Source organism: Anabrus simplex, chromosome 5 (assembly GCF_040414725.1).
Source record: "Anabrus simplex isolate iqAnaSimp1 chromosome 5, ASM4041472v1, whole genome shotgun sequence".
Taxonomy (NCBI): domain Eukaryota; kingdom Metazoa; phylum Arthropoda; class Insecta; order Orthoptera; family Tettigoniidae; genus Anabrus; species Anabrus simplex.
In genome coordinates, this window is record NC_090269.1 from 341,796,317 (window position 1) to 341,824,178 (window position 27,862).

At 39.3% G+C, this 27,862-nt stretch overlaps 1 protein-coding gene across 6 annotated transcripts in view; it reads right to left on the minus strand.

The window, feature by feature from the left end:
* Smox (Smad on X) overlaps window positions 1-27,862 on the minus strand; it is a 273,080-nt gene that overhangs the window by 23,813 nt on the left and 221,405 nt on the right. For all 6 annotated transcript variants that reach the window (XM_067147627.2, XM_067147626.2, XM_067147628.2 and 3 more), the window contains one exon: window positions 8,031-8,175. In XM_067147627.2, coding sequence (XP_067003728.1) covers window positions 8,031-8,175 — 145 coding nt within the window. The remainder of the gene's footprint in view (window positions 1-8,030; window positions 8,176-27,862) is intronic.

The following is a 27,862-nucleotide window of genomic DNA, read 5'->3' on the forward strand; positions in this document are numbered from 1 at the left end:
AAGTAACCAGTACTTAAGAAGTAACGCTATTGGCTGGGTAGGAACGCCACATTTACAATCAACCAATGAACATTACAGTTTTACATCTCTACACTCACTACTGCATTTAGCTTATTCACGTCTCATGACGTGTTCATTGTTTATCTTTCGTTCGCGAAGCAACGTGTGTATTAGTGTGCCAGTTAAAGCCCCATTCACAATGCAAACGTAATGTAATGTAAATTTAAAATTACCATTAACTTAAAAGTTTGCAGCCATGTTATCTCATGGAACCATTTGCAATGCGCCAATGTAAACTTAACTGCAAGTCCGTTTAATTAAGAGATTGCAACCTCCAAGCTCTTGCAGTTAATTTTACGTTAAGTTTAAGAACCAGCCAATCAGAACAGACGTACCTAAAAATTGTATTTTGTACGTGAAATACTGGTAATTCTCTTTCAAAACAGACCTTGTTTGTATGTATGATAAAAGGGAAAAGATTTACAAAGACGCTGCACTGAAAGAGAATGCATGGAAATAAGTATGTTGTAACAATGAAATCTGACAGTATATAGGGGGGGGACAAGCTCGCAGCTCTGGCGACCTGGTGAGTGACAATCCCGTCATGTGTGTCTGTATGTTTCTTAACATTATAACAGATTACTAGTTTACGAAAATGATATCATACCAAAACATCTCAACAGTGTGTGATAGCTATGATATAGATGTTGATTCCCATAAGGGAACCTGAAATATTTTTCCCGAATGAGTAAATTTATAATAGCATTATAAAAGGTCCGTTATTGGACATTATAAATTTTCCAGCTAACTCATTCCTGGTTGCCAGCACTTCGCCCCAGTGTGTTAAGTTGGGCTCATCAGTTGGTAAATAGCACACCCACCAAGATGCATGGATAGTGCATAACGTGGAGGCCACTGCGTAGGCTACTTGGAGCCACTGGCAGTGCCAATGCAATATGAGAGACTTTATCTCATTATGGTAATGTCTCCCTACGGACATTGGTAAATAGCATTATGGTAATCTCTCATTACGGACAAAGTCTCTCGTAGTGCATTGGCACTGCCAGTGGCTCCAAGTAGCCTACGCAGTGGTATCCATGATATGCACTAGCCCTGCGTCTTGGTGGGTGTGCTATTTACCAACTGATGAGCCCAACTTAGCACACTGGGGCGAAACGCTGGCAACCAGGAATGAGTTTGCTGGAAAATTTATAATGTCCAATAATGGACCATTTATATTGGTGTGATAGCTAGGCGCATAGATGTCGGCAAAGGAGACCTTACACTTCTTTTTATTAGAAAAGGGGACACAGATCATAAGATACTGTCAAACAGTTCACCTTTCATTCGCATGTACAAAACAAACTGATGAGAATCATTTCTTGCAGTACACCACTGAAATTACCCTGAGATACTCTGATTCAAGGGATGAACCCACTTTCTCCACCGTTGTTTATTTTGCCTTTTCATGTATATAGGTCCCATGAGCAAAACAAGAGATGTTTGGAGGAATATGAATTCCATTACCACGTTGTTTGATTCCATCGAGGTATTAAAATATAAAACTGCGAGATAGCCTAAAACCAGACTTCTGTGCTAAATATCATGGCAGTGTTTTGATTGGCTGTTGTACACTCTTTACGTTCATGTTACGTTCCTTCATTGTGAATACCACAACTTTTGCGTTAATTTTACGTTTACGCTATGTCAGGTTTACGGTTACGTTTGTAAAGTGAACGGGATCTGACTCTTCGGCCAATATGGATCAAAAGAAGCAAAAGCAGTTTTCTTTAAAAGAAAAATGTAAATTACTTTGGGAAGTGGAGAAAGGAGGAAAGAAATGAGAAATAGCAGAGAAGTATGACATCAGCCCTTCAAAGTCGTAAAATTCCTTACTAATGAAGATAAAATTAAAATCTGTCAGAAAGTGGACTGAGCGTCCGCATCTTTTAGCACGTAGAGGTCGCAAATGTTGAACTCGCACCTTCGAGTTTTGACTCGATCACTTAAGCTGGTCGAAGTTTTATTTGATTCAAAATGGTGGACAAAGCCATTCCTGCCAGTTGCACATGGTTGAGTGTAACCTCCAATTCATTGTCAGTGTGTGACCAGACAATCAGTTTAATAATCCCCTGCCACGAATTAAAAGAAAGAGTGTGATCTGCAATAATACTTTGATATTTTTATGCATGTTTTCATATTTGGTGTTTGGTGTTTTTCAAAACTTTCAGTGCACTTGTTATTTTATGAGCCCCAGCAGAAAAGGTTTTCATGTTTGTTCTCTCGTGTTTTTCACACCTTTTAATAATACTTTCCTCTCATCTTTAGATATGGTAGATATAGTTTACACTGTACTAGCGGATACACGATGTAAAATGCCCTCATGTCGGAAAAAGTCTTATTTAGTGTTTCTACATCCCTGCTGGATAGTTTTTATATGTATATTCAGTGGTACGTTTTCTTGCTTAACACATTCTTTTGTGTTGTCCCTTGTAGAAATGTCTTAACAAGGTTTTACTGTATATCTTAAATGTCATAAAAGAATATTAAAACTACACTATTTATAAAATAAACACATCCGTAAGTTCAATAGTAAATTTTAGAATTTTTTTTTTTTTTGCTAGTTGTTTTACGTCGCACTGACTCAGATACGTCTGATGGCGACGATGGGACAGGAAAGGGCTAGGAGTGGGAAAGTGGCCGTGGCCTTAGTTAAGGTACAACCCCAGCATTTGCCTGGTGTGAAAATGGGAAACCACTGAAAACCATTTTCAGGGCTGCCGACAGTGGGGTTCGAACCTACTATCTCCCGAATACTATATGATGGCAAAGTTTATACAGTTTTTTTTTTTTTTTTTTTTTTTTTTTTTTTTTTTTTTTTTTTTTTTTTGTAAAGAAAAATTTTAAGTTTACTTCGACAACAGTACTCAACAACATAATTGAATTTTGCAACAGAACCAAGGATTTTGAATTAGAGGAAAGTAACACAAAGTAACATAAAAAATACGTATTCCATCATACCGACTACTAAAACAATAGATATTATAAGTGACATGAATCCATATGATGATAAGGAAGCAGAAGATTTGCATCAAAGTGTTCAACAGAGTTTGACTCTTGTGCAGGAAACAAACATGGCATGTAGTCTTCAGGATTTTCTTGTTACGAAGAGATGTGCCAGAATCTGTGTTAAATTCAAGTGCAGTGATTGCTGACTGCCTTGGTGCGGTCTCAAGTGCTGAAGCCAGAAGCTAGAAAAGATTTCGTATGTCAAGATCTGAATATATATATACTGTATATTTTTTTGCTAGTGGCTTTACGTCGCACTGACAAAGATAGGTCTTATGGCGACGATGGGATAGGAAAGGCCTAGGAGTTGGAAGGAAGCAGCTGTGGCCTTAATTAAGATACAGCCCCAGCATTTGCCTGGTGTGAAAATGGGAAACCGTGTAAAACCATCTACAGGGCGGCCGATACTGGGATTCGAACCTACTATCACCCAGATGCAAGCTCGCAGCCGCACACCCCTAACGGCACGGCTAACTCGCCCGGTCTGAATCTATAAACTTGACCATATTAATGGATTATAGTGGTCCGTATTAACTACTTACAGTGACAATCTCACTACACAGAAATGCAGGGGATAATATGATCCTCCTTGTCAATACTAAAGATAAAAATTTCATAATGTTCCGTATTGAACTGTATCACAATTAAATTGAAATAAGAAATTAAGTGGTTCAACCTATTCAATACAAGTAAATAAGAAATGTACTGTTACATTCTTATTTGGTTAAAAGCGGTACCGGTTTCGACCACTAATCTGGGCCATCATCAGCCGATTAAAAATACAAAAACAATGCATAGGAAAACAAAGAAGTAAAGGATAAGAAGCAATATAAGACAATAGGGGTTAGCACTGCATGATTTAAATCATAAAATTCAGAAGAAGTCGAGGATCAGTCACTTATAAGTAGCAAGGCGCAAGTCCCTGAAGCGTAGCACAACACACACAATGTCTGGCACTGTGTCTTAAAATGTTTACGAGAAGAGGTGAACAGATCAGTAAACAAGCTTACAAACACTGTTCACCTCTTCTCGTAAACATTTTAAGACACAGTGCCAGAGATTGCGTGTTTGTAAGCTTGTTTAATGATCTGTTCACCCCTTCTCGTGAATATTTTAAGACACAGGGCCGGACATTGCGTGTGTTGTGCTACGCTTCAGGGACTTGCGCCTTGCTACATATAAGTGACTGATCCTCGACTTCTTCTGAATTTTATGATTTAAAATCGTGCAGTGCTAACCTCTATTGTCTTATATTGCTTCTTGAACTGCTTTTGTGAAAGACTTATCCTTTACTTCTTTGTTTTCCTATGCATTGTTTTCATATTTTTAATCGGCTGATGATGACCCAGATTGGTGGTCGAAACCGGTACCACTTTTAACCAAATAAGAATGTAACAGTACATTTCTTATTTACTTGTATTGAATAGGTTGAGCCACTTAATTTCTTATTTCGATTTAATTGTCAATACTATACAAAAAACTGTTTAATATATATTATTTAATCGTACATGTTTCAAGGAAAATCAATCTCTTTAGGGAAAAAATATTTACCAAAATCCAATTACTTGATTAGAATGACAAATAAATTAGATGTGCATCTATTACTTAAACAACTGAAATACAGCTATTACATCCTCAAAGATTTTAAGCCAATAAGAGGTTCCATTCAGATAAAGCTATACACTTGTCCTTCAGCATGTTGTTGTTATTACTGCTACTTAAAATAATGCTTGTTGTTGACCCAAATGCTCTTCTAGGACTATGAATGTAGAGCAGCTGTGGCTAGGAATGTATTGCAGGTAACGGGAAAGAAGTAGGTGGATTATATTATCTCCTGTTTTCCAGTGTAGTGAGATTGTCACTCTCAGTATCTGTACAGTCTTCATCATCACAATCTGAATCCCTTTCATCTTCTGGGAATTGTATAGGTATATGGAATTCATAGTCTGGTACATCTGAGTGATCAGCTACTTCAAGGTCATCTAGAATTGCTGCTAGCATTTGCCATTTTATTCTGCTATGAAATGCAGACCAATTAGCAAATCCTAAATTTATGTATATATGCTTTATAACTAGAGCCCGGATTTCCATGCACTATCAAGTCTCAAAATATGCATGCATTCATGCACTATCAAATGACGGAACATGCACAATACACTAGAAAATATGCACTATCAAAATTCAGTTCCACATTGTTTTCATTTCCTTTTAAAACACTGTGTATGTATGTATGTATGTATGTATGTATGTATGTATGTATGTATGTATGTATGTATGTTCAGTCCGTCGGCGATACCGCTGGTGGGATCCTCAACAGCTCTGCCATCAGCTGTCATAGATGGCCTAAGCATCACTGAAGAGGCGTACTAGGGAAATTAGAAGTGAGGTAGTTTCCCGTTGCTTTCCTCACCGAGCCAGAGTTGCTATTACATATCAGTCTGCCAAGTCCATTGAAATGCATACACCAACCGGCCCTATGAGCAACATTTTCACACCATTCATAGCAGGGACTGGCAGCATAAGGATTGGCATTACTAGCATCGCTCATACCTCAGTCACTTTCATATTGTCAAAGCCAAGGATAAGACAGAGACAAATTTATGAAAGTAACAAAAGTGCTCTAGCCTATACTAGAAGACATAGTGCACTGTAAACACTAGGTCCTGCCAGCAAAGGCGGTAAAACACTGTACAACAACTAATTTATCCGCATTTTCTTCATTTAAGTTCATCCGTGTATCTGACAGAACATTCCTGAACACAGAAGGGACAGGTTCATACTTAAACGAAGACATTTAGGACGAAGTATATTTGAAGTTATCTCTTTTAAGAAAATCACTTAGAAATTCCTTTTCCACAACCCTTTTAGACATGAGGTCTATTCATAGACTTTTAACAGGTGGCATAACACCAACACTTCACAGCAAAGTCCAACACTAAATTACAGGTTTTTTTTTTTTTGCTAGTGGCTTTACGTCGCATCGTCACAGACAGGTCTTATGGCGACAATGGGATAGAAAAGGCCTTGGAGTTGGAAGGAAGCGGCCGTCACCTTAATTAAGGTACAGCCCCAGCATTTGCCTGGTGTGAAAATGGGAATCCATGGAAAACCATCTTCAGGGCTGCCGACAGTGCGAATCGAACCCGCTATCTCCTGGATGCAAGCTCATAGCCGCACACCCCTAACCGCACGGCCAACTCGCTTGGTAAATTACAATTTGAAGCGTCTTAGCGTGCTGCTTTCCAACTCCCTTCTTTTTGCAATCATTTTGGCCTCAGACGTGTGACTAGTGGGATTTCGGGGTAGGAAACTCCAGGAAAACAAAACAAGATTCAGTTCAAAACCAAGGTTTGTAAACTGCTCTCTCAGTAACGCGGCGTCACAGAAGTATGATTCAAGTTTTTATTTCTCCATCTAACATAGACGAAAAAAAATAGCGTCATTTAGTAGTGCAAAATTTAGGGTTCAGTTTTTACTGGGACACCTTATTCCTAAGGATTAGAGCGTTCGACGCCGGGATCTTCCCGCTTATGTCAATGTTTACTCAAGCAACAGATAACAAAGTGCTTGGCTAACTAGATTATAAGACCTCTATGCACCGAGCTCGATAGCTGCAGTCGCTTAAGTGCGGTCAGTATCCAGTATTCGGGAGATAGTAGGTTCGAACCCCACTGTCGGCAGCCCTGAAAATGGTTTTCCGTGGTTTCCCATTTTCATACCAGGCAAATGCTGGGGCTGTACCTTAATTAAGGCCACGGCCGCTTCCTTCCCACTCCCAGCCCTTCCCTGTCCCATCGTCGCCATAAGACCTATCTGTGTCAGTGCGATGTAAAGCAACTAGCAAAAAAAAAAAAAAAAAGACCTCTATGCATCTAACTTTGGTTGTCAAGTAGTATGCCAGGAATACATTTCCTTTCTCTCTCAATGATAGACAAATAACGTGGACGTACGTGGTCCCAAATTCTGCAAATCAAAGTTCACTATCATGCAAGTTAACATAATATATGCATCGAAGTCAGAAGAAAAGTCATATAATCCAATATACTATAAATGTCCAATTATTTGCTATTAAATCCAAAATTTTTGAAATATGCATTATGCATTAATTTTCTCCCAAAAAGGTCAAAACATGCAAACATGCACGGAAAAAGTACGGTTATTTGGAATTGATTAGTCATAAAACGAATATTTGCAAAGTTTCAAAAGTCTAAGCAGCTTATTTAGCTTATTTAGGAACATGCATTTGCATGGAAATCCAACCCACACAATATACTTTTGCTAGGGGCTTTACGTCGCGCCGACACAGACAGGTCTTATGGCGACGATGGGATAGGAAAGGCCTAGGAATTGGAAGGAAGCGGCCGTGGCCTTAATTAAGGTACAGCCCCAGCATTTGCCTGGTGTGAAAATGGGAAACACAATATACTAATGAAAATACAATATACTAATACAAAATACAATATACTAATGAAAGTAATGTACGTACCAAAACAGTAAAAACAATACTTTAAATAATGCTAGGAAACAAAAATGGAATAATTTAAAATGAATGCACTCTCACAATGCACACTGCATTTACAATGAATCTGGCAATCTCAGTATCTCTGCTTCTTATACCATGCAATCCAAAATATCGGAGTTCTTGTTTAATTAAGGTAAGAAATAGTCATTAACAGAAAAAAAAATATCACTAGTAAAACATTTGTCACCAACAATGATATACTTAAAATAAGAATTAAAATTATCATCCAAACTGAACAATGAATTGGTTATAATTTATGCATTAATTTTAACGGTGTGCTGTATAGTATTTGTTACTAATACTACTTTTCTAATTATTCGCTATGAGAATGTGTGTTATGAATGATTTCAGCTATAGAATTAGTGAGTAAAACCCTTTTTCTGCCATACCTTGAAAAGTGTAAAAAAATAGGTTGTACTGCATATGAATTACTTCTTACCTGTACTCTGCTCCCCAGCCCTTCACAAAACTCATGCGTATAGTGCACATGCGAGTCAGCTGGTAGACAGCTTCGAAGCCTTGACTCACGGACTGTGACAGAAGTGCAGCAAATTCTTGATTGTTGAAGATTTTGAGATTGCATCCTGAAGATACAAAAACACTGTAATAACCATGAGCATTCCCACACATTAATACAGAAATTTTTCTAGTGTTCATTTTGAACAACACTAGGCAAATATCCCCAAAACTTACTTTGACTTAAAAGAGTACAGATTTGTATCTTTGTTGAGTTAACAAAAAACAGTATTGTCAAAAAGATTAAGTTTCTATTTGGAAATATTAGTTTAAAAAGCCCTGCTGTTCTGAATAAGCACAGCTACAGAACCATTAACAGAATGGAAAGTTTTTAAAAAATATGGAATCAAGGTTTTAACATACGTTTACTGTATTTTCTGTGCTCTCTTCCAAGGTTCAAAACACTACCTCCTAGGCATAATGAAGTGAGTTAGCCAGTTTAAACCTTTGCCATTCCCCATTTGAGGGCGGCTGCCCAGCTGGAATTACCATGTTTATGGACAGGGGCATTTAGATCTAGGATGCAGCAGTATAAATATTAAAATCACAGGAATAGAACCAGCTTTTGGGTGGTTAGGCCGTGTGCATTATGCAGAGTTTCGTCCAGACGTGCCATTTGGACTCATCAGCTGGAATGGCACGCCCCTCCAGGACTCTTTGATAGTATAAATATTGTTGCCCTTTAAAGAAAACAACATAGAAGTCAAATGAATAAAGATATGAATGCAATTTCTTTTGCATTTTGTTTCTAAATGTGTGTATATTTGTACTCACCCTAATTTTGAATCTAAATATTGCGTACGTTTCCTAAAACATTTCAGTGTCATTGTGTGCCTTACTAACAGGCACACACAAAAGTCTCATGTGAAGTAATTGTGAATTTCAGGTAAAACAACCAAACTCATATAAATGAGAACACCTACACACCCTTATTTCATCAGCATAATGTTTTGCCCAGTAGTAACAACCGTGCCAGTGTTTCTTGTAAATATTTGACATGAATATTCATCTGCTTTACTACAAGCTCATAAAATTCCTATCCCACAAGTAATAGAAAACATAAATTTTTCTGAACCTCCCGGAAGATAAATCATGATTATGAACCAACATAGTCTTCACATATTTTCAGTTCATTACAACAATTATTGCAATATTACCAGTAATATTTCTCTGTAGCACTGTCCCTGGGTCTTCACACAATATCTGTTCATGTATTTCACGATTCTTCCTCTCTAAAGAACTAGAGAAATTGGGAAATGCCTTTTGGTCCCAGTTTCGATGACTGTGAAATCCTGACATTCACCTCCCCGTGGTAGAGAGGGGGCAACGGTTGTATATATATATATCTTATATACAGGCGGCTAACGAATGCAGGGACCGAATATCTCCCGGTATAAAGAGACCACCTTCTACCAAATGCCAACGGCCTCCTAGGAGGGTGGATGAGTGGAAGGGCACTCTTTTGTCCTTGGAATGAGAAACTGCTCCTAAAGACGGAAGAGCTACTAGATGGCCAACGGCATAGGATGGGGAAGGGAACGGGAAACCACTCCATTAAAGACCTGAATGGGTACCGGTAGCCCAAGCATCGACTGGTTGAGAACCTTGGGGGCTGCACCCATGTCAAATAAGTATACCTGCTAAAACTCAAGAAATATTTGGCTATTTGCTATATATTATAACCAGCAAATCCTATTCTAAAAGAAGGGGTGAGGGCGATTACCTGGCACCTTAAAACTGGGACTGGTCGGCTAAGGAATACAACCCTTTACAAGATATAAGAATCATTCCGTATTGACGGTTTTCACTTTACAAAGGAAAAATTAAGACGATACATTTAATTTTTTCCTTTGTATGGCAACCCTGACAGAAAATTCCCTGGCCCTTCAGATTGGGGGTTGCACATAGGGTTAACGGCTCTACTTCATTAAAAAAAAAAAAGAGGCTGTTATGAATATCTCACATTTGCCTCGGATGAATAAGAATGGATATCAAAATGATGACCCTGCAATGGAAAAAGACTTTACGAATAGGAACTTGGAATGTAAGAACCCTGTATAAAACTGGATCCTTCAAAATCCTTGGCCAGCAGTTGGAGACGTATAGAGTGGAAACTGCTGCAATTCAAGACACTAGATTATTAGGTAATGGTATACAGGACATGGAGAAGTATAATCTTTTTAAGAGTGGTAAAGAAACTGGACAACACGAATCTGGTACTGCATTTTGTGTCCAAAATTCATTAGTATCGTCAGTGCTGTTCTTTGAACATGTGAATGAAAGACTATGCTATTTGAGGGTACATTCTAAATGGTTTAACATATCACTGGTGAACAAACGACAAGGATGATCACGTTGAAGACTCCTTTTATGAGGATTTGTTAGAACTGTGGAATAAATTACCCAAACATAATGCCAAAATGATTTTGGGTGATTTCAATGCAAAAGTTGGAAAGAAAAGCAATGATAATGCTGTTAGACTAATCAATTTCACTACAATCACAAACATGAATGTGCGGAGTACCACCTTCCCACATAAACAAATGCATAAGGAAACATGGCATTCATGCGACTGCCAATCAGGTAGATTCTGTACTAACTGATAACAGCTAAAGTTAAAAACATCATAGTTGCTCCGTATTGAACTGAGTGTTCGGTCTCGTGTTCGAGTTGTTTACTCATGTTGAACGAGGCCTATAGTTCTTCCCACAGTTCACAAAATGTATTTCATTAAGTGCAAAGGGAGGGTCACTATATGTACATCACATAACTAATTTATTCATTAAACTAATTAAACTGTACAAAATATACATTAGGACGCTGTGCTCCATGATGTAGCACACCAAACTCAACACTGTTACCCTTGAAGCGCGTCACCCGTCTCCCCTTCCATCGAGGATGTAGCAGTCCGAGTAGTGCTGATCTCTGACGAACAAACATACACATGGCGTTCAACATACTGCCCACCTAATTTATATATAAATTACAAACATAAATATTAAGAACAATAAAAATTAGCACTCACACTGAAAATGTGAAATGTACAATCGAAAGGCTTAGCAAATGAAAGATTACACTTTTTCACGACCTATTCTGGGAGGAGACAAAGTTTTGCAACTGGGCGTTTGAAGGTCCCCTTGGGAGTGCGAATAGTGGCAACTCGCACCAAGCCGTTGGCCCCTGCTTGCGTATCTACCATGATCCCTGTCTGCCACACAAGAGGTGGCAAGTTATCTTCCTTGAGAAGAACAAGAGATCCAGGTCGAAGGTTGACCCTTCCTGCTGATCACTTAGTCTGACGCTGCAGTTGACACAGATAGTCCCTTGACCACCGCTTCCAGATGTACTGCCTGCAGCACTGAAGTAGCTGCCACCTAGACAGACGAGAACCTGAAACTGCAAGTAAATCTGGCTCTGGGGTGGTTGTGAGAGGTTCTCCAAACAGGAAGTGGCCGGGAGTCAAGAAAGAATAGTCATCAGGACTATCAAACAATTTGGTTATTGGTCTCAAATTCAGGCATGCCTCAATCTGGACTAACAATGTGGACATTTCTTCAAAAGTCAGTACAAGATTTTCTACAACCTTCTTTTTTAATGGGACTTAGTAGACTTTATGCCAGGCTCCCACAGCCCACCAAAATGAGGAACATGTGGTGGAATAAAATGCCACTGCATTCCACATTGAAATGCAAAGTCATCCACTTTCCTCTGATGTACTTGAAATCTGAAGAGGGTGTGAAGCTCCCATAGCTCATTTCTTTCTCCCACGAATGTACTTGCATTGTCGCTGTAGATATTCTGGCAGACACCCCAACGGGATGTAAATCTACGCAGAGCAGCTAGGAATGCATTAGTAGACAGGTCAAAGACAAGTTCAAGATGGACTGCCTTGGTCAGACAAATAGAGCAATATAACATTTTACCTTTATTTTGCTCTTATGGGTCCCTTGCTTAATGTAGAGTGGACCCCCATAGTCAACTCCACAGTTCAAAAATGGTCGGTTGGGTTCTACCCTGTGGTGTGAGCTGGCCCATGACTTGAATTGATGTACTTGCCTTCAACTTGTGCGTTATATGCCTAATGATAGACTTACCAGTAGGTATCTAATATCGTTGTCTAATGGTTGCAAGCAAAAGTTGGGTCCAGCATGCAGAAGTCGCATTTGCTCACACATTACTAACAACCTGGTCACATGATGATTAGGTGGAAGGATGATGGGATGTTTTTGGCTGTACGGAGCTTGAAATTGTTCCAATCTGCTGCCCATCCAAAGCATCTGGTTTGCATCCACAAAGGGATGAAGAGACTTCAACCTGTTGTCCTTTGCGATCGGTCTGCCAAGTTGCAAATCCTGAAGCTCCTTACCATATTCTCGTTCTTGGGCAGTACGAATGATCCTGTGTGATGCCTCTTGAAGTTTTATGACAGTCAGACTTCCCACCTGCCTCCTTGAAGCAGTAAACCTGAGGTTGTTCATGTACCTCATATAAAGGCCATGACTTTCACCAGCCGTGACCAAGAAGAAAAGCGTCTGACTAAGTCTTCAAGGAAATGACTGACAACAAGTAAGCAAACAGCTGGTTTCCATTGCTCTGGTACATCAGTGAGTTCGGGAGTTTTCTTCATGTTGCTAACAGGCCAGGCTGACTGTGGCCGATAAGAGCCAGGATGGCACCGCTCAACATAACAGATTGTCATGAAGAAGATATGGTTCAATCCCCCTCAAAATGATGTCAGCTGGCTTGTTCAGTGACGTCACATGGTTCCATTGTTCTACAGATAAAAGTTGTTGTATCTCAGACACTTGGTTAACAACAAACGTTTTCCACGATGCGGGCTCTCCTGCAAGCCAAGCTACTACTTTAGTAGAATCTGTCCAAGAGTAGTTTCGTTCAATTTTTAGGTTAAGTGCAGTTCTAACCTTATCCATTAATTTTACAAGGAGTAATGCACCACATAGTTCAAGTCTAAGGAGGGAAATCTGTTTCAGAGGTGCTGTTCTGGATTTGGAGCTTAACAGCATTACTGTTACATTATCCTTGACATCTATATTCCGTAGGTAAACAGATGCTCCAAAGGCCCTTTCTGAAGCATCAGAGAATCCGTGTAATTCATATCATTTAATTTCTCTGTCTCCTGTCACTCTTCAAGGGATGCGAATGTAATTGAGTGATGGCAAATGTGCGTGAAACTGTTCCCAAGTAGTTAATAGCTCAGGAGGTAAACTCAGATTCCAGTTTACTTTTGCTTGCCACAAGTGTTGCAAGAAAATTTTACACTTTATTATTACTGGACCCTAGAGTCCCAAAGGATCGAAAATGGATGAAATGCAGGATAGCACACTACATTTTATCCAGAATGTGGTCTTCTGGGTGACTGGTAGCTACAAACTGGAAGATGTCCTTTACAGGATGCCACAGTAGTCCCAAAGCCTTAATGGTGTCCTCTTCCTTGTCATCCAGACTCCAGGGCAGTTGTGACTCTCAGTGCTCAGGAGGTATGCGCTCTAAAAGAGTGGGATGGTTAGCACACCATTAACGAAGAGAAAAGCCTGTTCTACTGAGTAGTTTGATCAGCTCTTGTAGCAGACTGAGTACGTCTCAATGGTATCTGCTACACTCAGAACATCATCAACATAGAAATCTCTTCGTAATATCTCAGACGCTCTTGGATATTGCAGTGCACCATTGTTGGCAAGTTGTACCAGGCATCTCGTGGCTAAGAAAGGCGCTGCCGAGGTACCATAAGTTACTGTGGAAAGTCGATAAATCTGGATAGGTTCATTCAGAGATGAACGCCATACAATGCGTTACAGATCTTGGTCATCAGGATGAACTAGAATTTGCCTGTACATTTTTGTAACATCTGCAGTGAAGGCATACTTGTGTGTTCTAAATTGCAAGATGATAGAATACAAGTCTTCTTGCACTGTAGGTCCAACCATCAAGATTTCGTTCAGCGAGTCGTTATTAATAGTTTTACCAGAGGCGTTGAAGACGACTCTGACCTTAGTGGTAGTGCTGGACTGCTTAATTACAGCATGATGCAGCAGGTTATATGTTGGCTTATTGGTTTGCATTGTCGCAAGTTCCATGTGATGAAGATCAGCATATTCTATCATGAATTTGACATAATCCTTCTTCAAGTCCGGTTGGCGATGTAACTGCTGTTCAATTTGACTGAGACAACAAGTAGCGTATTTAAATGAATCCCCAAGTTCCTCATGATGTGGTTTAATAGGCAGTCTTACAACATATCTTCCAGTGCAATCCCTAGTAGTGTTGTTAACAAAGTGTTCTCCGCACTGACTTTCTTCCTTAGAATGCGGGGGATACATCTTTACTTCCTCTTATTGCCAGAACCGTTCGACCTGTGTGTGCAGTTCATTGCTGCGCACAAGACAAAACATTACTTTCTTGCTGGTAGACTTTAGAGAATGTGGTGGTATCTTGCTTGATAAGATCCAGCCAAATTCAGTGTCCTGTAGTACAGGATGATTTTCTCTCGTGAGTTGACCACGATGCAGTATGTCAAAAAACACAGAAGCCCCCAGTAGTAAATAAACTTCACCTGGTGTACTAAACTGAGGATCCGCCAAGGGAATGTCCTGTGGGAGCTGCCAGTCAGATGTGTCAAGCTGTACTGTAGGGAGCTGACCAGTGGTGCAAGGAAGTACAGCACGACCAATAGGGGTAATGTAGTCTGTGACCCTGGATGTAACTTGAATCTGACAAATATGTGATGATTCAGTTGCCGCAGTATCACTAATTCCCCTTATAGGCATTGTGTGCCAACTCAATTCAATCCTCAAGCCATCTGCCAAATGCCTGGACATGAAATGCATTTGAGACGCACTATCAAGTAGAGCTCAACATTGATGCACATTCCCATATTTGTCTGTAACCACTACAAGAGCTGTTGAAAATAGAACTTCTACATGAGTATAGTTGCTCTTCACAGCACAGTAGGTGTGCTGCTGAGTCTGGTTGGTTTCTGATGTAGTAGAAGCATTGTAGGAAGTACTCTGCTCCTTGTGCAACAGAGTATATATGTCCATTATTGCAGATTCGACAATTTCCTGAACTGCACTCCTTCAAAGTATGATTAGCACCCAGATAGTTGAAGTAAAGTTTACACTTCTTGGTGAAATCTATTCTATATCCAGCACTGGCTTCACGAAATCTAGGGCATTTTGTCAGGGTGTGAGAAGCTTTACACAGCTCACAATGAGTTGCTGTTGTGACAAAGGATTTCTTACTGCCCTTATCATCACCATTTTTGGGTACGACCTGTTGCTTGTCGCTTTGGTGTTTTTTCGGGGTTGATTAGCGCCAGAGTTTGACAACAATTCTCCGAGAATGCTACTAAATCCTTTAAGGGAGGGAACTTCTTATCTGAGGATTTAACTTTCCACTGTTTTCTTAGATTGAGGCTGATTTGATCTAGCACTAAGCGAGATAACAAAACCTCATGCAGAGGTACATCTATATCCGTTACTTCGATAGTGCTCAGGTTGCTCAGCAGTTGATTTAACAACACTCTTAAATCCTTAGCTGATTCTGTTTTAACTGATGGAAGATCTAGCAGTTGCTTAACTTGTAGGTCTACAATCAATTTGTGGTTGTTATATCTCTGAAAAATTAATTGCCAAGCTACCTTGAAAGTGCTTTCAGTGACAGGCAAGCTTTCAATTAATTTGTGAGGTTCTCCCGATAAGCATGATAGTAGGTAATAGGACGTCTGTATGTCTGTTAAGGCATAATTATTAATTACCAGGCTCTGGAAGGTATCTCGAAAGTGAATAAATTCAGAAATAATTCTCATAAATTTTGGCAGTGAAATTGTAGGGAGTCTTATTTCATGCATGCTACTAGTATTTGAAGAACGAGACGTTGCGGGGAAAGTTGCACTCGAATTTGCATTCAATAGAGTTTCCATCTTAGATTCTATTTCTAGGATGAGTTCTTCAATGGATGCCCAAACTGCATCGTGAACTTCTTCGTTATCGTTAATTTCTAACTGGGTTGGAGATCGTTGCATTCCTCCTTACTTGAACATAGTGGCCTTTGCCTAACTCGAATATCATTCAGATTAGAGCCTTCATTAAATGCACTGACAAAGCTAGCTATACACTTTATACGAGACTTAACAACTGCTCTCTTCTTTATGAGACCTTTTCACTGGACAGAGTCCATGGTGAAGGATAACAAGAAATAATGGATATAATATAAGGACTGGGAATGCCAGACTACTTACATATCAGGAGGATGTATCCTTCCTCAGCAGGGCTGAAAACCAAGAGCCCTGAGCGGCTGGGCTGCATCCTGGTGGTCACTTCTGGAACTACTGCTACGTATCTGGACTACTCCTTGGAATCTCCACTAATTGTGTTGACTAGACTGTATTCGTCTGCGGAAGATGGCGGCAACACACGCATCAATCTCGAAGTTTAAAATTAATGAGAATTGTATTAGAACTCAATCACATCACACGTCACAGTGTTTCATGAAGAAAATGGTTGTGAATTACATATATGGCACGTTAGTTGATGTCACTTGTTTGTACTTTACTTCACAGTACCTAACACACGGGTGGTTGTAGGCTTGGCGGTAAAACGAACACATTCGTACTTCACACAAATATAAACACACGTAAATAAACTGTAATCACGAATAGACCTAAATGCGCAGATTATACGAGATATAATATCGTCACTGAATCACATCGGGCACCGGAGGACCAAAATGTTCGATCTCGTGTTTGAGTTGTTTACTCATGTTGAACGAGGCCTATAACTCTTCCCAGAGTTCACAAAATGTACTTTATCATTAAGTGCAAAGGGAAGGCCAATATACACTATGTGATCAGAAGTATCCGGACACCCCCAAAAACATACGTTTTTCATCTTAGGTGCATTGTGCTGCCACCTACTCCCAAGTACTCCATAGCAGCGACCTCAGTAGTCATTCATAATTGTGAGAGAGCAGAATGGGGAGCTCCGCGGAACTCACAGACTTTGAACATGGTCAGGTGATTGGGTGTCACTTGTGTCAGAAGTCTGTACGCGAGATTTCTACACTCCTAAACATCCCTACGTTCACTGTTTCTGATGTGATAGTGAAGTGAAAACGTGAAGGGACGCGTACAGCACGAAAGCACACAACCGACCTCGTCTGTTGACTGACAGAGACTGCCGACAGTTGAAAAGAGTCGTTAAGTGTAATAGGGAGGCATCTATCCAGAACATCACACAGGAATTCAAAACTGCATCAGGATCCACTCCAAGAACTATGACAGTTCAGCAGGAGGTGAGAAAACTTGGATTTCATGGTTGAGCGGCTACCCATAAGCCACACATCACGCAGGTCAATGCCAAATGACGCCTCGCTTGGTGTAAGGAGCATAAACATTGGACGATTGAACAGTGGAAAAACGTTGTGTGGAGTGACGAATCACAGTACACAATGTGGCGATCCGATGGCAGGGTGTGGATATGGTGAATGCCTGGTGAACATCATCTGCCTGCGTGTATAGTGCTAACAGTAAAATTTGGAGGCGGTGATGTTATGGTGTGGTCGTGCTTTTCATGGAGGGGGCTTGCACCCCTGGTTCTTTTGCAAGTCACTATCACAGCACAGGCCTACATTGATGTTTTAAGCACATTCTTGCTTCCCACTGTTGAAGAGCACTTCGGGGATGGCGATTGCATCTTTCAACACAATCGAGCACCTGTTCATAATGCAAGGCCTGTGGCGGAATGGTTACACGACAATAACATCCGTGTAATTGACTGGCCTGCACAAAGTCTCAACCTGAATCCTATAGAACACCTTTGAGATGTTTTGGAATGCGGACTTCATGCCAGGCCTCACCGACCGACATCGCTACCTCTCCTCAGTGCAATGATCCGTGAAGAATGGGCTGCCATTTCTCAAGCAACCTTCCAGCACCTGATTGAACATATGCGTGCGAGAGTGGAAGCTGTCATCAAGGCTAAGGGTGGGCCAACACCATATTGAATTCCAGCACTACCGATGGAGGGCGCCGCGAACTTGTACGTCATGTTCAGCCAGGTGTCCAGATACTTTTGATCGCACAGTGTATGTACATTACATAACCAAATTATTCACTAAACTAATTATACTGTACAAAATATACATTTGGATGCTGTGGTCCATAATGTAGCACACCACACTCAACACCGTTACCCACGCTAGATCAAGTCTCGTAACTCACTGATGCCGGTGAGACATGTCTTCCCTTCCACCGGGGATGTAACAGTCTGATTAGTGCTGAACTCTGACGGACAAACATACACATGGTGTTCAACACTGAGAATCACACAAGTAATTTTAATGTAAGGAAATCCACCTTTTCAATACATACAAAACTGTTGCACATAAATTATGGTACAACATTTTTATTATTATGAAGGTACCGGTTTTGACATGTTTTCAGTGTCATCATCAGCCTTTCATAAAACCAAGAGAGAATAAATTCACATATAGCAGCAATACACACACTAGGTAAAATTTGTATAACGACACACATTTTAAAATAGTTTATATAAAATATATGAAGATTGCGACGTGTTGGCGGCGTAATAAGTCTTATGTTGTCTTGGTACATTAGTTGAGGCACTTTCTGTAAAGTTGGGCTTTGGTATGATAAAGCTTAATGAACACATTAAAATCTTGATAAGTGTCCTATTCATAGTGAAATGCGGCATTGAGGAACAATCTGAGCGCTGTTGGTGGCATAGTCTTCTTATCTTAAAATTGTACTATGCATGTCCTAAGGTGGTTTTCTGAGTACATCTCCTATATACGTCCATTCTACCCCCTCTCCTCTCCATAGGGTCAGCTTCTTGGCACACTGCGGCAAGGCGAGTCTCACACTATAACTCTTTATACCTTTGCTTCGTATGACTTGCCCTTTTAGAACACCATATTAAAATCAGGTCCCCTTTTTCTCTAGGTTTTACGTTCCACTTGAACTGAGGAACTTCGGTCCTACACATCATCCTAGGACCTACCTGTACATGTTTTTAACAAGGAATGCAAAAATGATTATCTACAATACAATCATTCGACCAGTACTTCTGTACAGTTCCGAGACATGGAGTATAACCAAGAAAGAGCAATAGCAGTTGCTAATCTTAGAGAATAAAGTTTACAGAAAAATATTTAGCCCATGGTTCGATCCTATCTCTCAAAGCTGGCAGAAAAGATCTAATTATGAGATTTATACCCTCTCTCAACAACACACTATAATGGGTGTGATAGAATCCAACAGACTGTGCTGGGTTGGAGATATACTGAGGATGCAGGGTAACAGATCACCAGTAGATATTATTATTATTATTATTATTATTATTATTATTATTATTGCTATTGGCTTAACGTCGCACCGACACAGATATGTCTTATGGCGACGATACCAGTAGATCTATACAAGGGATCTGTTAATGGGAAAAGACCTTCAAGAAGACCCCAAAGCACCTGGAAGGAGATCAATAAGGTATCCCAGACCCTCCAAATTGATAACTGGGAAGAGCAGGCTCAAGATTGAAAAGGATGGAAGAAGATTGTGAGATCGGCATGGGAATTTCACGTCTGTCAGAAGCCTACGGAGTGAGTGAGTGAGTGAGTGAGTGAGTGAGTGAGTGAGTGAGTGAGTGAGTGAGTGAGTATTTCATGATTCTCTGAATTGTTATAATTACTACATTCATCAGAATATTATTCGTAACCTCTACTTGAAAGTTTACTATCTTTACTAATTTCTAATGTACTCCATTTTGCATTATTTCAAACCTTGCAACACTTCTCCGTGATAAGTAGATGACATCTCAAACATTAATAAAACTAGAATATGATGTTTATAAAATAGGTAGCTTGTGAAAGACTGTCCAACTAGGTGCTTTCTTGCTGAGTTATGGGAATGCACCGTGGTTTCACAAGACTCTTCAATACTTTCATCAACACACTTCTAATGACGATGTGTGTGATGAGCATTTTGGAGTGTTCAGCATGGCAGGCAAGTCATAAAACTGGAGCGCTCTGAAGTGTTAGGAACGGCATGGGGTTAAAGTAAACGGCACCAAGTTCAGTATACTTCCACAGCAAATGAAAGAAAAAAATAGACATTTGTGAAGTGGTTGTTAAAAGTCAAGTAATATTATGTAAAAGAAACTTTTCATTAAAAACCCAGCACGTGAAATGATCACTAAAACATTTGTTTAGCTCTCCTGTAAAACTACATATGTGACAGTGTTCTTCACCTCTGGGGCACAGAAATTATTAATATTAAAACTATGGGCTATTTGCAGTTTATATGATGTTGAAATTTATTACTGCAAACAGATTACTTTGATTATCAGCTGTTCAAACCCCTAAGCCTTAACAGAAAATAGATCGCCAGAATTTTGTTCTGCAGGAGTCTTTTAATGTGCTGGAAACAATCACAAAGCTGTCACATTAAATTTCTCCTGAATACCACCAACCTTAGTCAGGAGTAAACACACTATCTTGGGAATGGGATAATGACTTACTTCATCACTGTGGTTGAAGGATATTTTCTTGATCCAAGTATTGCGATCAGTCACAACTGACTCAAAGAGTATTTTTCATAAACAAACGTCAGCTCAGTAGCAAACAACTAGAAAGAGTTTTTCTTTTGTTTCTCTCCAAGAGTGATGGCAAGTACTGTATTTACACGTGAACTGATCTAGCTTATGCAATTTTCACAACTTTTATTCCGAAGTAGATTTTGTGAAAAATTGAAGTTCTTGTGTTTTTTTAGGTATTAACATTTGGCCTATGCTGACGACTTGGTCTTAATGGCAGACTGTGCCGAAAGCCTGCAGTCTAATATCTTGGAACTTGAAAATAGGTGCAATGAGTATGGTATGAAAATTAGCCCCTCGAAGACTAAATTGATGTCAGTAGGTAAGAAATTCAACAGAATTGAATGTCAGATTGGTGATACAAAGCTAGAACAGGTCGATAATTTCAAGTATTTAGGTTGTGTGTTCTCCCAGGATGGTAATATAGAAAGTGAGATTGAATCAAGGTGTAGGTGAGCTCGCAGTTGCGATCAGCCGTATTCTGTAAGAAGGAAGTCGGCTCCCAGACGAAACTATCTTTACATCGGTCTGTTTTCAGACCAACTTTGCTTTACGGGAGCGAAAGCTGGGTGGACTCAGGATATCTTATTCATAAGTTAGAAGTAACAGACATGAAAGTAGCAAGAATGATTGCTGGTACAAACAGGTGGGAACAATGGCAGGAGGGTACGCGGAATGAGGAGATAAAGGCTAATTTAGGAATGAACTCGATGGATGAAGCTGTACGCATAAACCGGCTTTGGTGGTGGGGTCATGTGAGGCGAATGGAGGAGGATAGGTTACCTAGGAGAATAATGGACTCTGTTATGGGGGGTAAGAGAAGTAGAGGGAGACCAAGATGACGATGGTTAGACTCGGTTTCTAACGATTTAAAGATAAGAGGTATAGAACTAAATGAGGCCACAACACTAGTTGCAAATCGAGGATTGTGGCGACGTTTAGTAAATTCTCAGAGGCTTGCAGACTGAACGCTGAAAGGCATAGCAGTCTATAATGATGATGTATGTATATGTAGGTATGTTAACATTTGGATATATATTTTAGTAAAACATTCTGTGAGCCATAGTCTGCAGTTATGCATGTATTTTTACACCCCTGTTACTCTTGCATTCAGAATAGCTGGGAAAACACCACTTTCTAATCCCTGTAAGTTGTCACTTAGCAGCCTATTTATGACCTAACTACTAAGTTTCCTCAGTTATTTTCGGTCTAGCTAGAAGTATATATTGATATATGTAGAAATGAGTAAGCGACTGATAACTGGTCAAGTGATAATGCCCCAAAACAATATCGGTAGCTACACTGCAGGTTTTATGATAAAGCTGTTGTTTCCACAAAGAAAAATTATGGGTGTGCAGCAGAGCAAAAATATGATGTACAACTGAAGATGATTCAGTACTGTCAAAACCAGAAAGAAAAATGATTTACCACTCCAGTGGCTGAAGAAACGTTCTGGAGTCCCACGTCTGGGAAATGGAAAAATACAAAGGTGTTGAAATGGAAGTGCTAGAATACTCGTACATAATTGAATTAACAAACAATGGAATAGCAGTGTCACAAATGATTCACACGAAGGCAAGGGACAGAGGAAAATCACATAGAATCTCTAATCCAAATCAAGCACAGGATGGGCAACATGTTTTACGAGACCCCATGGACTAAATTTACTTAGAAGAATGACTTTAGCACAACGGCTTCCTAAAGATCACACAGATAAAGTTGTCGAGTTCCGGTAATTCGTTCTATGTCAGTGGCAGAATATAAATTCCTACTGTTACAAACTGGGAATGCAGACCAGACCTCAGTAAATTTTGATATGCGAAAGAACTCCACTGTGAATGATAAGGGCGCATCAAGTGTGGTCATAAAAACACCTAGCTGTATTTAGCGAGCTACTACTTTGTCTGTTTCCCCATTTTTGTAATTAATAGTTTATATTTGTATAAAAATTTAGCCAGCTGTTTTCCTTTTTATCAGGATAAGGCACTAATTACAAGAATGATGTGTGCAAGTACAGTCGAATGTGGGGCGAATGTGTATCTGTGTGGGTGGGGGACGGGTGGTGAATGAGTATGAGCTTGAAAGAGTGTGTATACAGGGGTTCGAGTGAGGGTATGAATGAATGGGTTTTTTTCCCTATTAATATGCATAGCATAAATAAATTAATCTAGAAGTACAGTACAGTGTTTGGAGTGTAAATATGTACATTTAAAATTGTCTATACAGCTGTAAATATTCAATAGAATTTATGTAAACATACATGTGGGAATGGAGGCAATTCCCATCTACCACCCCAAGATTGTACATGTACAATTTAAGGAAAACAGGAAAATAAATAAATAAATAAATAAATAAATAAATAAATAAATAAATAAATAAATAAATAAATAAATAAATAAATAAATAAAGAATGCTCACAAAGATTCTGCTGCCATGGAAAGGCATTTCAAATAAATTTTGTAAATTAATAGGAAAATGTATTTAACTGACTTATGATAAAAATATCACAATTTCTTATTAATAGAGGCACCTGTTGGTGGTGACTTTTTAAAATCTAATTTCATCATTTTAAAAAGTTATTTTAGTATATTTTTTGGTTATTCTTATTTTACCTTATCCTTAACTTTGGTCAATTTTATTTCCACTTTCCAGCAATAAAAGTTAAACCAACATAGTTAATAGCATATTTGCAGTAAAAGATCAATTTTATTTTTACGCATCTACAAGAAACATGAGGGTTATGAACACATGTTTTAAATATATATATCAAATAATCATGGGCCTGGCCAAGGTATCCTGCTACAGTAATAGAGTAGACCGTGCAGTCAGTGTCCGGGAAATAACCTGACCACCCTAATAGGCTAATGGCTTGGGGCAGATGAGTCTTTACGGAGGGATATGGTCCCTCAGTGGAGGAAATGCCACTGGAATTCATAATGCCAAAGGGCAGCAACTTCGTTATTAGTTCACATTGGCACGAGCCTAGGTATTGGCTGATACGCTGGTGTGATACAGATTTTGGGGTGTAGCCACAGTGGCATAAGTGGTATCAAAACTGTGTGAGGAAGGCAACGGGAAACCAACTCTCATTTCATCCCCATGAAAAAACTTAAAGCCAAGGCCCCCAAATCCCCGACAGCCTTTGAGTGGGCAGTGGGTGCTAAGAATCTCCGGGCCAGTCATGAGAAGGATGTACGTTCGTAGCTTGTTTCAAAGCAGAAAGACTCATAATGCCATCAGAAAGATGGAGTGACTTAAGATCGATGTTCTTGGAAGTAGTGAAATGCGTTGGCCACATTCAGAAAAGAATGTAGTAGTGGTTACCAAGTATACTATTCTAGTAATAACAATCCTCACCGCCTTAAACGGCATGGGTTTCATTGTACACCAAGACATCAGTAAGTCTGAAAACATTTCTACCAATATCAGATAGAGTATATTTACTACAGCTTAATGCATGACCAATTTTGGTGAATATCACCCAAGTATATGGTCCAACATGGGGTGCATCAGACATTGATGTAGAAGATTATTATACAAAAATCGAAACAGCCCTGTCATACACCAAACCATCCAAGATAAACATTGTGATGGGCGATTTCAATACTAAAGTCAGCCAAGGCTAACGGTCTGATGTAGTCGGGGACTATGGATTAGGAGCATGCAATCCCAGAGGTGATCAACTGGTCCAGATGTACCAGGAGGAGGACCTTATTATAGCAAACATATATTTCCAGCTACCTCCATGTCGCCTCTATACGTGGGCCTTGAATTCTGATAGCAGTATTAGGAACCAGATTGATTACAACACAATTAATAAGCAGTTCAGAAACTCTATCAAATGTGTGAAAACATAGCCTGGTGCTGATCTTCAATGAATCTCAGGCTAAAAAAATGCCATTTATAAGGGAGTTTTTGTCGGATTGAAATTCAAAAACTACAAGATCGAGCACTGAAGGATGAAGTTCAGACAGCCATATGCGTAAAACCTAAGGAAGTTCAAAACAGCATGAATGTAAATGATGTTGAAGGCCCTGAAATCACATCAAATATGCAATTAATGACATAAGTAAAGTAAAATATATTGGAAAAAAGAAAAACAAGCCCAGAATGACAGAAGAAATTCTGAAACTGATGAACCTGGGAAGGTCTTTTAAGAACAAAGATCCTGTAAATTGCAAAACTTTGCAGAAGTTAATATGACAAAAACAACTTTCTGAGGAATGCAACAAAATTAAATTATCGAATTCAAAATAGGATTTTTTGAACATGTACACGAAAGTGAAACAAGTAACCAGTGCATACAACAAAAAGGGTTGTGGGGTTGTCCTTAACGAGAATGATGATATCTTATCAAGCACAGAAGAGAAACTAAAAGAAAGGAAGGAATATGTACAAAATCTCTTCATGGACTGCAGAAATGCAGATCATGGTGTTTGGGCTGATGACAAGTATGGATATCACACGGAGAGAAGTGGAGTATGCCATAAGAACAGCGAAGAATGGAAAGGCTCCAGGCCCTGATGAGATGTATGCTGAGATACTGAAACTGATTGAGAGAGAAAAATCCTTTTCATTACTGGTTGACCTACTCAACAGTATCCACTGAATTGGAACCATTCCTCGTGACTGGCTCAAATCAACTTTCGTAATGTTGCCTAAGAAAGCAATGCAAAATTCTGCAATGAATACAGAACAATTAGTTTGATGAGCCATGTTCCAAAAATATTCCTAAAGGTCTTGCATTCAAGAATTTAGTGATATAAACTGTAATATTTAAATCAACTGAAGGCTTAGATCATGACGACACAAGCGAAGTCATGGTTGGCGTCATGTCAATCATATGTCTTACCCACGCAAAATTATATCACCTACTCGAACCTAGACATATAAGAAATCCTTCAAGATAAGCAAATTTTACGAACTTTAAATAAACAAATTCTCTAAGAAGTCATTTAAATATCTTTTACAAGAACTCCAGAAATTATTCAATTAATTAATTAATTTATTTGATTTACATTACTGTTTTACGTAGGCTTTGATCAAACTTACCAAATTTTATGTACAAATTGAAAGTGGTTTTGGTAAAACCTGTTGGATTATTAATTTAAAATTATGATATGACGAATATAAGACCAAGTGTGAGGACTCAGCCATTATAGCATGGTAGTTTGTGGTCCCGCCAGTGTAAGCGATTATATCCAACACATGCTCCAGGGTTTAGAAAAGTGCAGGAGACATCACTGTGCGAGATATTTCAGTGAATAAGTTGAATTTTCTTTGCTTCAGTTCCTAAACTCAGTTCACTGTGTGTTGTGTACTTCAAGCATGTATCTTATGTGGCTTGATTAATTTAATAGTTCAGCATGCCGTACTGTTTTGTGCCTGGCTGTAAGTCAGGCTACGGTAGAGTAGTTAATGATATGCAGTTTTTTCACCACCAAAGAACAGAAATAAATTTGAAAAATGGGCCAGAGCTATTCCACGGAAGGATACTGAGTTAACGTGTAATAGCAGAATTTGTCATGTCAATTTCTCTTCTAAATTTATTAAGTGTTTGCCCTGTGCCCATTCTCTATGTGAGAATAAAAGTAAATTTTCAGTTCTCACCAAAATAAAGGACTATGGTTCAAGCAACAATGAAGTGTTTTTAACACAACCTTCAAAAGATGTGCCATTCTTTTTCAGGCCGAGAAAGTAATTAATGGAACCCCCCCACGGCTCTTAACGCCCTTGAAAGGGCTTTAGCCTGCCCAGCGACCACTGCCCAGCCCGAAGGCCTGCAGATTACGATGGGCTGTGTGGTCAGCACGACGCATCCTCTCGGCCGTTATTCTGGGCTTTCGAGACCGGGGCCACCATCTCACCGTCAGATAGCTCCTCAATTCTAATCACGTAGGCTGAGAGGACCTCGAACCAGCCCTCAGGTCGAGAGGCAGGCACGTTACCCCTACACCACGGGGAATTAATGGAAAACTGAACTTAAAATCGATGAGGGGCGAAATATTTTTTTTATTGTATCCATTCCATAGAGCAAATTTCAGTTGATCCTTCAGAAGCTGACTGTTGTAGATATAATCCCCAGGCTTGTTTATCCTTATCTGAGGTGCTAATTTTTCTTTAGAACGAAGGAAATCCAGTGAGATTTACAATCTCGAACATCCGCCAAATCTTCACACAACCTTTCGAAAGTCCAGTAACCAACAAATTGAGTTGTAAGTACAGTTATTACCTTTAAACAGTTCATGGTTGTTTGTTTTTAACATGCTGGGAATTGTGTGCTATTTATCTATATATGTACATTCCAGTAACCTGTGCTTTCCACAACACGTGATAAAGGCAGTAGCTCTTATTTCCATGTATGACATTTTTCCCATTGTACCCTGCCGCGGTATTTTAATTGTAATCTCTCATTGTAACCTATCAGTTACAGAGTAGTACATTTCCTCCAGAATCATTCCTAAGACCAGCTGATCAGTACTCTGGAGCTTGCCCACTCTAGTACTGCTTGATGGGGCGCGCTTGAACTTGAGGAGTCCTCACACTTGTTCTTATATTCATCATGATTATGATAGGCCTAATTATTTACCAAAGGAAAATGGGTCATCAGTTCTTATACACTGCAGTTTATACTTTGTCGTGCCTCATTTTATTGTTTTCTTTCTCATTCCTTTAGTTAATTTGTCTTTATATTGGGTCATACCGTTGGTATCTTGGTTACTCCTTGATTTATTCATATTTTTGGCCTCTCTTTATCCCATTTATGTTTGCCATGTACTTGGAATGCATGAGAATGGAAATTCATTTTCAGGTTACAGAATGTGTTTCTTGGAAAGACTTATGTGGATGTATGAGTGTGAAGTTAATGCTGTATCTCTATCATATTCAGATATTCACTAACTGCTATCTTGCTATTACCTTTTAAACTCATTTTATGGTGTTATTCTCACTTGCTTACTTGTAATGATTTCTGTTGTTCTTGTTGTGGGTCATGCATTCCTATTTTCCTTCTTGTTGCTGGTATTTGTTATATTTTTCCCTAGTCGGATTTATTTTCTTGCTTTCTTTTTCTATCTTTCTCTCTTTCATTTGTTTATTTTTCTTGGTTATTGGATTTATGGTGCCTCTC